Source organism: Mastigoproctus giganteus, chromosome 6 (genome assembly GCF_048544385.1).
Source record: "Mastigoproctus giganteus isolate SK-2022 chromosome 6, ASM4854438v1, whole genome shotgun sequence".
Lineage (NCBI taxonomy): Eukaryota > Metazoa > Arthropoda > Arachnida > Uropygi > Thelyphonidae > Mastigoproctus > Mastigoproctus giganteus.
In genome coordinates, this window is record NC_143580.1 from 62143164 (window position 1) to 62159423 (window position 16260).

General features: G+C 35.9%; 1 protein-coding gene across 3 annotated transcripts in view; it reads right to left on the bottom strand.

Moving 5' to 3' along the window:
* Positions 1–8386: 8386 nt before the first annotated feature.
* Positions 8387–16260, bottom strand: part of LOC150084348 (cell adhesion molecule Dscam1-like) — a 118324-nt gene continuing 110450 nt past the window's right edge. For 2 of the 3 annotated variants that reach the window (XM_090375182.1, XM_090375181.1), the window contains exons 14-15: positions 13016–13206; positions 8387–8506 (exon numbers count right to left, since the gene is read on the bottom strand). In XM_090375182.1, the coding sequence (XP_090231308.1) occupies positions 8411–8506; positions 13016–13206 (287 nt within the window). In that variant the 3' untranslated portion in view covers positions 8387–8410. The remainder of the gene's footprint in view (positions 8507–13015; positions 13207–16260) is intronic. The other variant, XM_090375183.1, reaches the window with a different exon arrangement.

Sequence of the window (16260 nt, forward strand, 5' to 3'; positions counted from 1 at the left end):
TGCTATTGCACTTAATATATACATAGTCTAAATTTGCTTGCAGCTTGAGGCTTTAGCCCTAAATGCATCTTATTAGAAAATATATTAAACACTACAACTGATAGCCAGTACAAGAGTTTCCAAATTTCTGTTGAGAAGCAAATAAGCATTCTAAATTCTTCGGCCCATATGCAAACTTTTTCATTGCAACAATTATTACTGCAATTGTTTTGAGTATTATAATTGAAGGCCGACAGTAACTTTTTTTTTCCTGCACACTTCATACAGACACTGTGTGCCTGCAAGACCCTGTGAGGATAGTGCAACTTGTCAGTCTTCATAAAAATTTCAGAGCCCTTACATACATAATACATATACATACATAATGCATTATTGTAAGTACTGTTGTTTTGCACAGTACACAGTATTTATTTCACTAATTTAAAGTGTGTTAAAAGAAGAATAGCATTAGAACCTTTATAATTATATGAACCCAAATTTTGGAGGTGTTATTTTTGTAATTCAAACAATGTTCACACCCTTAAAGGGAAAAAAAGTCTAAAATATATGTATACTGTATAAAACTTGTGTAGAAAAGTAAAAAAAAAAAAAAAAACTACACTTTATCATTAAATAAATCTATACATTGGGAATTTGACCTGAAGAAATTTTTTTTCATAGCCCACAAATTCAAACGCACAGCATATGAGGTGCGGCAATACAATTCTCAAACTGGAGCAGTCATGTTCAACGAGTGAAAATAAACAGAGGTGGTACATTGTAGTTCAAACTTCCTCCAAAACAGATGGCAGTACAGAGATTGTGCAGTAGGATGACAGGTTGCAAGTAACAACCAGTTTCATTAGTAGCATTAACGTTCCGTGTCACGATTTTGCAAAAAACGAATATAAAATGAATATCAATTTTTTTTTTTAAACTGGAAAATTCTGCAACAGAAACATATGAAATATTGAAAACTGTTTATGATGATGAAATGTTAAGTTATACCAGTGCATTTGGATTCTAAAAGCCGGTCAAAGACAGATATGAGGATGTTCACAATGACCCAAGAAGTGGGCATCTGTCAACCTCTCAAAATGAGGACAGAGTTGCAGAAGTTCTGGAAACTGTGGCAAGAGATCATCATTTAACCCTCAGAATGATGGCTCATGAGTTGGATATGAATAAGGAGACAGTTCGTCAAATTCTACATCAAGATTTAGGGAAAAGGAAAGTCTATGCAAAATTTGTGCTGCACAGCCTCACGGATGAGCAGAAGCAATGTAGAGTGTTATCAGAGCTGAATTTAAACTTGTTGTGACCCTAAACTATAACATGTATGGGCCTTTCACCGGTTCACTGTGACAATAGTAAAAAAGAATTTTTAAGGTGGAGCGAAGCCCTTGTAATATGAGGCTTTAAGCTGTAGCTTGTTTATGTGTAAATCCAGTCCTGAGTGTCATCACCCAAAAACTTCATCCAGACTTGTCAAGACATTCCTAATTTTGTTGACTGTATTGTCACTGCAGATGAGTGTTGAGTATTTCAGTATGAGCCAGAAACAAAGCATCAGGGCAAGCAAGTAGACTTCAAAATCATCACCAACACCCAAAAAGTTTCAGATATCCAGAATCAAGACAATTCCAACATGTTTTTTTGACAAACAGGGTGTGATTCACAAGGAAATAGTATCTGAAGGGGGAGAGAGTCAATGCTGCATTCTACGTACAGGTACTTCAAAGACTAGTGAAATGCATTTCCTGGGTGAGGCCAGAATTTCGAGGGAAAGGCAGATAGTTCTTGTTGCATGACAACAAGAACTACCTGCCCCTGCCCATTCTGCACTTGTTGTGAAAACATTTCTGATGAAACATGGCATTGTACATATCAACAATCCAACCTACTCTCCCAATTTGGCACCAGTGGACTTCTTCCTCTTATCCAAGGTGAAAACTGCCCTCAAAGGAAAAATATTTCGGGATGTTGAGGGCATAAAGAAAAATGTACCCTTCACTGATTCTTTTTAGAAACTTTTAGAACAGTGTGACAAGTGCATTCAATTAGGTGGTGGTTACTTTGAATAAAAATAAAACCATTTTTGAACTCCTCACTTTATTTTAATTTTATTGCACCAGTCTGGGAGCTTTATTGCCACATCTCATATGTACCAGTGATCACATTCACTACACAAGTATCCTGAGTGTAATAAAAGCAATGACTACAATTTCAGGTATATGAGAGATTAGAACTTGAACTGGAACAAAATAGAACTGCACACTGCTAAGGAAAAAGGAAACTTGCATTTTACTGTTATTACCACATTCAAATAAATTTATTTTCCACAACTAGCATAAACATCAATGGTTATTAAATTTTCATATTACTATAGGAATGTACCATTTTTTGTACCATTTGGCTCCAGAAGCAATGGCTGCATTTACTACAAAAGTTCTCATTAAACTTGGTGAGCTGTGTCCCAATCTGAAATTAAAGTTTCTTTTTTGTACCGGAAAAACACTAGGTAAGAGTAATTTTACAATTTCATTGTTATAGTGGCTAATACAATTCTGATCATTTAATGGATTATGTATTTTTTTGCAGCATATGACGCACAATTTCAAAAGCACAATGTATGTGCCAATGTGCACATTCACTATCCCAGAACCAAAGAAAACTCTTAATTAGGAATACAAAGGACATGTAACAAAAACTCTATGAAAGACCATGGTAAGCAGGACTGGCACTAGTCTGAATAACATCTTGGGAAAGTAACTTCTTTTAATGGATCTACAGTGCCAAGAGATGCCCTTAAATATTCTAACCAGTATCCTAACACATCTGTATCTCAGGCAACCATTTAGTTTGCCATCCATGACTATAAAAGACATGAATGGTAAAGTTTTTTAAGTGGATTTTAATACAAGTTCTTACTGCACACTATACTTATTTGATTGTTCATTTGATTCAGCAACTCAAAACATTTTTGTGCATTGTGCTTTTGTTTCATTTAGATATTCATTAAATTTTTGCAAACAGTATTTTTTCATTTCGCATGGCCATTCATCCTGTGGCTAGCTGAGCTGAAGTTGGCAACTTTGGAGAGCAGCCACACTTTGGCAAAACTGAATGTAAGGCTTTGCATGTTAGATTTCCTCACCACGGAAGTGGAAGGAAACAGGCCAATTGCATGGTTCCAAATAGTCTTGATCTCACAGCACTTGACTTCTTCTTCTTAAGGGGCCATGTGAAAAACATTGTCTACAGTGAAAAGACTGGTGAAAAAACTAATAAACAAATAGACTAAAACTAAAAGACAGAAACTGATTATCAATATGATATGTGCTGTGCTAACAATGGCAGGCACATGAGTGCGCGCGCACGTGCACACACACACCGAAGTTGTGCAATACCATTAAAAAATACATTTAAGGTGAATAAAAATAAATAAAAGTACAATATACAAAAAATTTGAGTTAGCAAATCAAATAAACAAAAGTACAATGTGCAGTAAAAAATAGTGTTTTTTTCAAATTCACTCATAAAACCTCGCTATTAATTAGTGAAAACCTTGTATGTCAGCTGTTTGTTTGTTTGTTTGTTATTTGGTTTTTAGGAGCATTAGCAACTAAGGCTATATTGCTCCGGTCATTCCCTGACCTTTCCGCATCCTCCATATTTGGTGGTGACAGGCTCGAACCCCGGTCTAATCAAGAAGCATGTACTACACACTGCTGCTCCTTCCCACCTGGCTACGGAGGCACCCCTGTATGTCAGCTGAGTTAAATGAAATACAAATTCATATAATGCAATGTAAGCATAAAGCATCCAAAAATGTATGCATAAGACATAAAAATAACAGGAAGTAATACTGTGATAATTTGCCAAAAAAATTCTCAAAATTCAGTTACCAGACCTAATTGTGATAACCAGGGCTTAATGTTTCCCCTCTCTCACCCATTTAACTTGGCTTCAGAGCAGAGAAGAGTTAATTATGTTTCTAATTTGCATCACTAGAATTAATCATTTATTATCATATTGGGTGCGTTAGGCACACAGTCCATAAATGGTGACATTACAACATAAGTGTATGTTGCCTTCCATTCTCTGCACATTATCTGATCCATGTTCTTTCAGAATTTTCTTCCAAGTTGAAGACTGAATATCATAAGAGCAGTCCTGGGTAGGTATTTGTTGTCTACAGGTGGAAATTGTTCTTTTTTGCAATACCACAAATTTAAATATTGCATTTTGTCAAGTCTCAGCTTCTGTCAAAAATTATGGACTAATTACAAAAATTATATAATTAAAGAACTTGTTTATGGACTTTATGTTCACCTTGTAGGTTACCATATGCCACAATTTGGGAACTATTACTTTAAAGCAATGACATTTTTAACATACAGAGTGCTTGTTGTATAGTTTAAATGCATTATTAAGTAGATTTTTTTAAGAACTTGGATTTTTTTGCACTTATGAATTTCTTCATATTCACTACCCTAGAACTAAGCAAACTCTTGATTTAGTTAAATGAAGGTGAAGTAATGAAATACTGCTATTGCTAATTATGTAGAATCTGTGTCACTGTCTGGGCAGTGATATATGATCAGAAGTGGGGAGAACTGGGGATAAAATGTAATGCCCAACACATGCACATGGAAAGAAGTGGAAAGAAAATTAAAAGAAATAATTGGAAAGAAAATGATTTGAGTTTGATAAATCTGTAAATTTTGTTCCATATAGTTTTTTTTTTTTGTTTTCGTATTTTTGTTATTCCTTTAAAATTCATTCATATGTAAAAATTACAAAGGCCTGCTATAAGACTAGTGAGTGCACACACACCTAATTTCAGTTACTAAAAACAAATATGAGAAGTATAGGGTTAGAGAGTTAAATACAGTAGTTAGTGGGCAATAATGGTTTAATGGGTTACCTAAGAGTATGACTTTCCTGAAAATAGTAGCAAAAACATCATTACGCCCAATTCTCTATAAGCTGATGAGAGTGCTAAGGTTATTAGCACTAGCATTAGTAGTGGCAAAAGAAAGCAAGCTTATATAGCATCAGCCAGAAAAAAAACAATGCCTCCCATTCATTCCCTCCAATGGTTTGTCTAATTCTTTGTTGAATTTATTTAAGCTATCAACTTCCACAACAACAGATGGAAGTTTCTTCCAGCAATCCTTTAGCCAGCAACCTGCTGGTTAAAGGCAAACTTCTGCACATCTGCAACCATCCTTCCTTGATTTGAATTTGTGCCCCCTCATGCGTAGTCTAAACAGGAGGAAGCATCCCATCAGCATTGAGCTTGTTCAATCAATTTAAAGCCCTAACCTCCTCAATCAGATCACCTTGCAGGTGTCTAGTTTCCAGACACGGCAATTTGCAGTTCTGCAAATTGCAGTGCCAACAGCAGAACAAAGGGGTGCTCTTACCAAGCCTTTCTTGTTAAGAGCACTCCTTTGTTTCCCTCACCAATCTCATTGCCCTTCTCTCTACTCATTCTGGCAGCTCTACATCCTTCCTAAAATGAGACCTCCACACCTGTATGCAGTACTTAAGGTGTGACCTGACCATTGCCTTGTACAATGGGATAATAATCTCCTTATCCCTGCTAGCAAAACTCCTGTATATCAATGACCAAGTCCCATGGGCTGCCTGCATTACTCAGAGAACTTCATATGAGACTGCACAATTGCCCCCAAGTCTTTTTCATTTTACTCGGGTGTAATACCACAGAGTTGGTACATTACTCTGGGGTTACTACTAACCATATGCAGTACTTTGCATTTGTCAATGTTAAATTTCAATTGCCATTTCTCAGCCCATCTGCCTAACTTTTCTAGATCCTGTTGCAGTAGCATATAGTCATTCCTCTCATTAACCACCCTGACAACCTTTGTATCATCTGCAAACTTGGACATTAAGCCTGATATGCATTCATCTATGTCACTGATAAATATAGATGACAACAATGGGCCCAAAACTGAACCATGGGGGACTGCACTAATAACATTAGTCCACAAAGAGCAGTGTCTTTTGATTACCACTCTGTCTTCTCCCACTCAATCATCCCTTTATCCATCGCAGCAACTTGCTCTTAATGTCACAATTACTCCCATTGCTCCAATTTGTACAGTACACAACAATTTGTACCACACCACTCCAATTTATACAGAAGTCTTTTATGTGCAACAGTATCAAAAGCTTATTGTTTATGTTTACAAACAAGGACAATGCATATCATAGCCTATGAGTCAAATGTGACTAGTGCTAGATTTTTGCTTATCATTAAACCAAAATACATCACTAAAAATGTTCTTTAACTTTAATATTAAATGTGGAAATCAAATTAACTAAGTTCAAAAATTTCAGTCTATAGGCAAGAAAATTCAAGGAACTATACCACAATCTCCAGAAAAATGGATCTAATCATCTTAATATCTGTGCTTGTTGAGTGCCATTTCCAACAAATTGTCTTGCATTAAGAAAACTGCATTTCATTCAAACTATCCATGTGTGAAAATATTTTTGTAAACTGAAATTTATATTCAGCCTATCATGAAATAGTCTGCCAAAAGAAAACTTAACTTGTACTTACACAATATACTTGCTGAATACACTGATTCTAGCTAATCAAAATTAACATTAAGGAAACCCTTCAAAATCTGTGCAATATTCAGTAATTTGTTTTTACACTCCAGGATGGTCACAAGGCAAGAAGAGTTGTTATAGCAGAACTGCATTGCTGTGGCAGGTAATACTGTTAACCCAGTTAACAATATAATATTAAATATGAATATGAAATTATTATGGCAGTTTATGGTTTTAAATGCCCAATGTGTATACCAGTGAGCTCATACGCAACTCAAGGAGGACTACAGCCAGGATGAGTTATACTTTAAAAATGGAAGTGCAATGCAGTTAGCAAATATAATTTTTATGAATACCTAAGTGAAATTTTTAATTTAAATTTTTGAACGTGTGACCCTTCACATTTTGCAGAAACTATATACACCAAGTTATATTAATGTTTTCTGACCAATGGTTTAGTGAAGCAAGCATATTACTGGAGAGAGAGAGAGAGAGAGAGAGAGAGAGAGAGAGAGAGAGAGAGAGAGAGAGAGAGAGAGAGAGAGAGAGAGAGAGAGAGAGAGAGAGAGAGAGAGAGAGAGAGAGAGAGAGAGAGTGTGTGTGTGTGTGTGTGTGTGTGTGTGTGTGTGTGTGTGTATGTGTGTGTGTGTGTGTGTGTGATTCTGCAAATTCCAGTATGTCCTTTAGAAGGACATCAGTAATAGAATGAATTATTTACATTTATATAAATAAATATAAGTAAATTTTTATAATATATTATACTTTAAATTCAAAATCTAAAAACTAAGCCAATTTAATTATTTTATGCTTCTTTAATGTAAGTTTCAAGTACCCCTAGTACTTAGAGAAAATTTTCATACCTGTTTTTTTTTTAAATAGGTATAAAAATAAATTGATTCATAACTAGATAAAAGTAAAAAATTTATGGTTCAAGTCATATTTTACAGAGCAGTGTAAATTATAATCGTGTTCCTTTACTGACCACAGAAAAGAATGTATCTAACATACAAGGTGGATGCACATTAGTCATTTCTGCTTGCCTAAAGGAGATGATAAATATAACAAAAACTTCACAATAATAAGCACCTTAGTTTTGCAATTGCACTTTTTTGTGCTTAGTAGCCTTGACTTACTTCTCTCCCCACAAAACTGTTCCTGTTCTTCTGCTCCTGAACAACATATTTTTATTCTTGTTATGAAAGATCTAATTGCTTATAAGTAATTTATCCAGTTTTTCCTTTTCCTTTCATTACAGCAGTAAGCAAAGATTGAAGTGCAGGGTGCAATTCAGAAAGTGAGATAGGCAAGAAAAAAGGCTGGGAACTACTGCTCTACATCATTATCACAATGCATCTATATGTCAACAGTACAAACTGGTTTTCAACAATTAATTTGACCGTCCTTTACAAAGGAAAAGGTGCCAATATAAATGCTGTCCATATCTAACACAATTAAAATTCATCAAAGTGCATATGACTAAAGCAGCAAAAATTGATTTCAAATTAGACATTTATGTTGTATTACAACGGCAAAATACCAGCATATCAAAACAGATAACAAGGTAACATAACTTACTTTACACTTTAGGTAACATTAACAATTATACTAATCTAGCACCAAAAGTGTGCAATAACTCCAATGAATATGCCAAGAATCAAGCATATATGGAGAAAACAGTGAAGAAAACTACACACATCAAGTAATACAAGAAACTCTAGTTATGTGAGCAAATAGATAACACAGATAATTGAATAACACTCTTTGCAGTGAATATTCTTCCTTACACACATGCTGGATCGTCAAATAATTCCTACTCTCCTTTTTCTCTGAGCAATGTGGTTTAACAGTCTGAGTCGCCAATCATATGAAGACGGTCACCTCCAATTGATGTATCAGATGGCCTGTTTTTCAAACGTGTATAGTTTCCTGCTCTGGGCTTGGGGAAAGAAAGGTAAAATTCTTTAATACTATATAATCATGCACATGTGTGAAGTGCAACTACAGACCAAACTTAAAATATTTCTTTCAAATATTAATTTAAATGGTTTGTCCATTTAAATTTTAACTTATTACATTTTTTAATATGCATAAAAAAATTGCATAAAGTAGATAATTTAGATTCCTAAAAATAACCAGCAGCATCTAATTCTGAATTAAAAACTACTTAATGATACTTTGCATAATTTTTGTAACTGTGTTCATTATAAAATAGCAGCATGTTTATATACTATAATAAATTATAACACAACTTTTTAGCAGTTTATAAAAAATTAAACTCCCGAAATATTTTTAACTGTAATTATAGCTTTTAATAATAATATTATTACAGTTATAATGACAATTACTTTACTGATAAATAGTATAAATTTTAGAAAATCCACTGGTACACAATACATTTTAGGCTGAAAATCACTATTGTAGACAACATAAAAATCTCAGAGTGCACTAACCATATGTTTAATTTATGAACTTAATATTGGAATCATAGGTGCATGATGTTGTGGTCCACAATTAGTTGTGGACCACAACTAATTCCATAATGTATGGGAAGGACCTGATTATCAACTAGATGTGTCACAAACCGTCAACTTGTTACTCTATAACTGGTACAAACAACTCTCAGAAACTGGTTGCCTTGATAAAGGAAAGAGAAGCGTTTGTCCATTGCCAAGCAAAGTGGTCATCAGTCAGGTAAAACAGATATTCCTATACAGTTCTAAGGAAGCTGTCACATGCACTTGTGAGAAGCAATAAATGTCACAAAGTACAGTGTGGCAAGTCTTTGCTATACTATACAGGGTAGTTATAATTAAAATGTGTAACTTCAGGTAGCTGTAGGTGGAAAACTGTTAATGGCTGTTGTTGGGTTTTAGCTGCATATCTAACTTAGACCATACTGCACCATTGAGTATTATGTCTGTACAGGTGTGTGTATGAATTCCTAATTTAACCTGAAATGGTTTCTTTCATGTTTACTTTTGATTTTCTACCTACATAGATTAATGTTTCCCTCTACGACAGTAAAACATGGCAGGGTTGAATTGACATTCCATGTGCCATCATTCATCAGACACATATATACTTATGTACAAGTGTGTGTTCATTGGGCCATTTGCATGTTGTTTAGGTTGAAAAACATGGAATACCTCACAGGAGGGACCCCCTAGTCCCTCTGTCTGAGATCAGCTAACTACAGCTTCAACTGAAGAGGCCTACAGAAATTTTTCAGTCATCAGTGGGAACTCAAACCCAAACCTCTCCAAAAGAATGACCAGTGGTAAAACCATTATACAAACATGGAAGACTTATTAATAGTAGAAAGATGAAATTTGGAACCATATGTTGGACAGACACAAGCTGATGCATGCAGAAATGGAAAGTGCACAAAAGTAGTGTCAAAAAACTGCCAACAGGGCAGAATTGGTACAGTGTGCAACTGGTAGAGTACTGTTAAAAAAAAAAAAAAGCTATCTAAGATTAAGAGTACTATCTGAGATGTTCAATACAGTGGCCATATGTGTCTACTATATCTGGAAGCAGTGTATGGGATGGCCAAACTGTAGCCTGAAGCATGTCATGAGGGGAATTGTTAGCAACATAACTTGTGATGCTTTCCTTCGAATAATCCAGAGACTGGATATTTCCTTGACTCATACTGTCCTTAAGAGATTCCCATAACCAAAAATCACAAGGAATGAAAGGGCCAAGCACTCCTACAGCGGCAAGAAATGATTTGGTCAAGTAGTTAAGCTACTGGCCAACTAGTGATGTGTAGACTATTTTTGCACTTTCCATTTTGACATGCATCAGATAGCATCTATTTCCAAATTTTATCTTTCTACTATTAAGAGTTTTCCACCTATGGCCAGATAAAGTGCTGCACTTTAATTATAACCACCCTGTATATAAAAATGAAACTATATGAGTTACAACTACTGCAGGATGTTACTGAGGATGACAAGGTGTGTTATTTTCAATTATCATGTGATATAATTAAAATGATGGAAAGAGACAAAAGTCTGCATGGTGTTTAGTGGTAAATTGGCATTTCATTCATATACATGTGAAACAGCAAAATGTATGTGTACTGGATACAAAAAATCTGTATGTCTATGTTGAAGCCATCTGCAATTCAATAAAGGTAAATATGTTTTGCATAATGTCACAGAAAAAGGCCTACAAACCATTTATATTCTTGGAGATAACTGTGACAGGAGTCATCTACTTAAACCTGTTACAACAATGGCTGTTTCCACAGTTGCAAGAAGAATTTCCATTAAAGTTTTTATTTCAACAAATGGGTCTCTGCTCCATCTTGTTGAAATATCAGATGTGCATCTTTGTCTCGATGAATGCTTCCTGAATGGTTGAAATGGATTGGATGTTGGAGTCTAACTGATTGGCCACCAAGGCCTCTAGATTCAACCCCATGTGTCCTTAATCAGTCAGATTTTTAAAAATAACAAATATTATTATTAGCCATATGGTGCAGGGACGCCTGAGGCTTATACTGCACCAGCCAACCTGGTGCAGTATACTTGGCACATACTCACTAAATGTGAGCCCCTGGGGATATGTATCTCCTTTGCCACTGAACACCACAAAACCTGAAGAATCAGGGTTACAACAGCTGTGGAACTTGTGGACCACAACTAATTCCCTAAATGTATGGGTTTGGTTTTGATTTTATTGGCGCATTAGCTACTAAGGCTATAATGCGCCAAAATGTATGGGAAGGACCTGATTATCAACTAGATGTGCCAGATGAAGGTGTTCCCACATTTACAGATCATAAAAAAAAAGTCTGTCCATCTCTCAATACATAACAACTCAACTTCCACTGGACAGATTTTATATTTTTATATGGAATTTTAAATTTGGATCTTTTAAAGAGCCATTTTAAATTTCATTAAAATCAGACAAATAGAAATTTGATAATTCCCCCCCCCCATGGAAAATTTTAAGCTATTTCTGTACATAAATGGAAATATAGTCCAGATGCTTGGATGTTACTAAATAAGAAGTCAGATTAATAATTACTCAAATAATCAGGGCATGTTCTTTTAGCTGCTGAGAAAGTTTAGGATGAATTGCATTTTGATGGCCAACCCCACACCTATATGAAGTGATGACAAAAATCATGTGTGCAGTCTAAAATTTCAATATTGGAACTACGGTTATAATTACTTTCACATGTTCTCACACCAACAATAAATGTTCAGTGACAGCAGAACACGAAAAATTGGCCTAGGAAAAGCCTCCTCATGCTCTGATACAATCACAAAGCCTACAATCTGTCTCACCAAAAAAATAACATACCTCACAATCAGGGCAAGTGATCTGATAAATGGAATGTATAAGTTGCAGCAAAATATTTCATTGAGATATCAGAGGAGCAGAGGAGCAGAGGTGCCACTCCGCCAATGCAATGTTTGCTCTATGCAAGAAATTGCAGTAAATGGCTTCCAGAGTTAAATCTGTTGTTTCTTTGCTGTAACTTGCAGATTCTGTTTATTGAATCACTTTCGCAGATTGTGGGGTATGTTAGATTGGGGTATGTTACAATATAGGTCAGTGAGACAGGTCGTAAGCTTTGCAATTGCATCTATAAGCTTGAGGAGGCTATTCACCAGGCCAATTTCGCACATTACACTGTCACTGAATATTACTGATGTGAGCTGCATATTAATTGTAACCTACATTCCAATGTAAAAATTTTAGATGGTGCATGTGATTTTTATCATTGCTCCTGGTTAGAAGAATTCCATTAAGGTGTGGCAAATCCCAATATTAATTGCAATTGAGAAACCCTCATATATAAATAAATAAATTTTCTGTTTATACTCCAGGACGACCAAACGGCCAGAGGACTTCACAAGAAACAGCACTGTATTTAGCAGTCACGGGCTTGAACCCTGGTCAATCAAGGCATGTGTACTTATGTACCTGCACGCCTGACCACTCGGCTATGGCGGGCATCCTATTATGGAGGACTTATTTAACAACATGGACAATGGCGAACTTATAATGTATGCCATACTACTTTTCTCTAAGGCTAATAAAGGACCACATCAATCCAAAAGCTTCTTTCTGTATAATTTGTTTCTAATGCTTTCAATTTTTCATCTGTACATTTTTATTGCTTTTATTATTTATCAATATATTCCTCACTGCTTTTATCTATATTATAACTTCTATTCTAAAAAAAAATATGTTATACTGTACCTTAGTTTTCAGTATATTTTAATAAAGTTTTATTTGCTATATTCTGTCAGTGGTTGTAAGTTTAGTTCACTATGCTTAGTCCCAATGAATAAGGCCATTTTTGCTAGGCTTTTAATAAGCCAAATAGCTTTTAATAAACTATTTGGCTTATTCGGATAATGTAATAAGTAACAACCACAGTATAATCCACATACAAAAATTTAGAATTCAGATTACTTACATCATTACCAATGCTTCGTGATACATCCCAAGGAGCATCATATGCATCCTCACGTGCACCTCCACCAATAGGATACACAGAAACACCACCTGGTGGACTATACATTGGTGGTCGCATATCACTAAAGCCTTCTATACTCTGTAAAGTCATATGAGCCTCTATTACATGGGGATCATACTGTTGCTGAAACACTGTAAAAGTAACAAAAAAATGGACAGTGGTTTAAAACTGTTTCTCAACCTAAAGGAACAAACAAAAAAAAATTAAAAAATTATTCACCAATTAAGCAACAATCTTTCACTTGGTCTGCAGCTCACTATACTTTTTTGCTGCATAGAAGGAACTTCAAAGATCATATGAGATTATAAAAATAGCAATAGCTGACAAAGAGAACAAGTGAAAAACTATTGCAAATATGTAGAATAGAAAAAAAATTTTCCATCCTTTTATTTCTAATGTATGATGAGAAAAATTACTAGTCTTCATAAGGATCTTATTAATTTGACTGAAGGATTTCAAGAATTAGCTGAATTAACAGCATGTTCAACCAGGTGGGAGTAAGTTTTTAGTCTTGGTAAGAAAGTTGAAAGCAAAATGTCAACATCAGGGATGTCAGAACTGAGGGGCTTTGAACTTTTTTTTTTGTGTCTAATAAAAATATTGTGGGGAGCATCCTCCCCAATATATTAAAAAAGGTAGCACTAATTAAATAGGGAAAAATAAATTTTTGAATCATGAGTGATATGAGAGGAAAAAGCATCACATTTCATAAAACTGTTTTTGCATATACCACAAATGGTTCTACTCAGGGCCAGCTCCAAAATTTGTGGAGCCTTGTTCAAGAACTGCTTGCAGGCCCTATTTGTTATTTTCTTACCTCCAGAAGTTAAAAACAAAACAGATATTATTGAAAGTGAGTATAACACAGAAATTACATTTTTAAGTAACGTCTCTGTTCGATATCAAACAAAACATATACATTGAGAAAGAAGTATGTGCTCTACTTCCAGCTATTTTCAAGTCAACTCACATGTGCTCTTGGAGTGATGATAATATGGATAACTAGACATTAAGATGGTGATAGGCTCATTGATATAAATGCAGAAAAAAAGACATGGATAATATTATTATTTCGACCAGCAGCTCTCAAATTTGGGTCCATAGACTAGTTCCAGGGGGTCCACAAAATGACCCTCTAGAACTGGTCAAATTATTTGTTGTATGCATAAAAAATTGATGATTAATAAAGTTATTATATATCCCAAACTGGGGTCCATAGACTAGTTCCAGGGGGTCCACAAAATGATTTGTTGTATGTATAGAAAATTGATGATTAATAAAGTTATTATATAACTATGTAAAATAAGAATAAAGTTGAGTTGTTTTAAACTTAAAACTTTGAATTTTTTTTTTCAGAAAACCCAGTGTTCACACACACACACACACCTGCGAACCCTCTATATATTTATAAAGGGGATCTGCAAACTTTTTTTATTTTTGAAGGGGTCTGTAGATCTCAGTAGTTTGGGAACCACTGATTTAGACCATTTGAGCACAGGGCCCTGTTCAACAGAACTAATTAAACATGCTTGTGGCTGGCCCTGGTTCTACTCCTCTTTTTATGATTTGGCATCTTCGAGTCTGTGCCTACACAAAGGGAAAAAGTGTGGATTAACATGGATGAAGTGCAAAGAATCTAAGTAGAGAATGAAAAAGGATGGTTGCAGGATAGATGTGCAAAGGTTTGTCTTCAGCCGGCAGGTGGTTGGTTGATTGATTGTTTGGAACAAACTTCCATTTGATGTGGAAGTGGGCAATTTGAATAAATTCAAAGAAGTACTAGACAAATTATTGAAGGAGGTGGACAGGCAGGAATGCTGCTAGTGTTTGTGGTGCCCAAGGCAAAACCTTGTAACGGTGCCTAATTCATATCATATCTTAACACACATATACACTGAATGATCACCGAATTATGACCACCTACTTAATACTTCGTAGGTCTTCCTTTTGCCCTCAGTACAGCAACTATCCGACATGGCATTGATTCAACAAGATGTTGGAAGCATTCAGAAGGTATGGCCAACCAAGCTATGTGTAATGCGGTCAGCAATGCAGGTATGGAGGTGACTGGTGTTTCCGTTTCCAGATGCCTGATATGCCTTTCCACAAGTGCTCTATGGGATTGATATTGGAGGCCAATTGATATGCCGGAAGTCACTGTGTTCCTCAAACCATTCTTACACAACAAGTGCCCAATGGCTCGGAGCATTGTCATCTTGGGAGCCACCATTACCATTCGGTAAAAAGTGTAACACAGCGGGAAGTACACAGTCAGAAAGCAGTTGACGATTAGGGAGACCACTGATACATTGTTCCACATGCACCAGGGGTCCAAGTTCCTGCCAGTGAAACATGCCCCACCCCATACAACTGTCTCCACCGACCTGCATTTTTGATACCATGCATGGTGGATCAAGAGCCTCGTGTTGTTGACACCAAATCCGTACATGGCCATTCACGGTGTGGAGTAAATAACGTGACTCATCCAACCAGCACACCTTCTTCCAGTTTTCTAACATCCAACTTGCATACTCTTTGCACCAGGCGAGTCTTTTATGCCAATGACCTTGGTTATGAGAGGATGCTGTAGGGGTCATCTGCTAGTATAGCCCATATGTGCTAGTGTGCAACGCATGGTCATGCCAGATATTGTTCTGGGTTGGCCCATGTTGTATTGGGTAGTCAACTCTTCAAAAGTGCTGCACCTGCTCGCCTGTACGAGTCATTGGACCCAGCACTCACCTCTAACATCAACCTTTCACTGACCTTTGCAGTTTTGCTATCAGGTCGTCGTTTGACCATTTTGACACCAATCCTGGTACACTTTAACTACAGCAGCTCTTGAACACCCCACCCGTTCAGCTGTTTGGGAAATCGAGGCACCAGCTCATCAAGCACCCACAATCTGTCCTTTATAAAAGTCCGATAAATCCTTCCTTTTACCCATCATGCTTGGAATTTTGCTGCCTACTGAACCACTGACACGTTATCTATGCTACATAGGTCGACTAACTCTGCACTCTTGTACCTCACATGGTCAACAGGTCGCATTCAGTTTTCATAGGGGTGGTCATAATTCAGTGATCACTCAGTGTATACGCAAAACATCTAGTATTTCGGTTTGTGTAGTTAACCTGGAGAAAATTACTAATGAATTAAAAAAACCCTTGCAAATTTGCAAATTT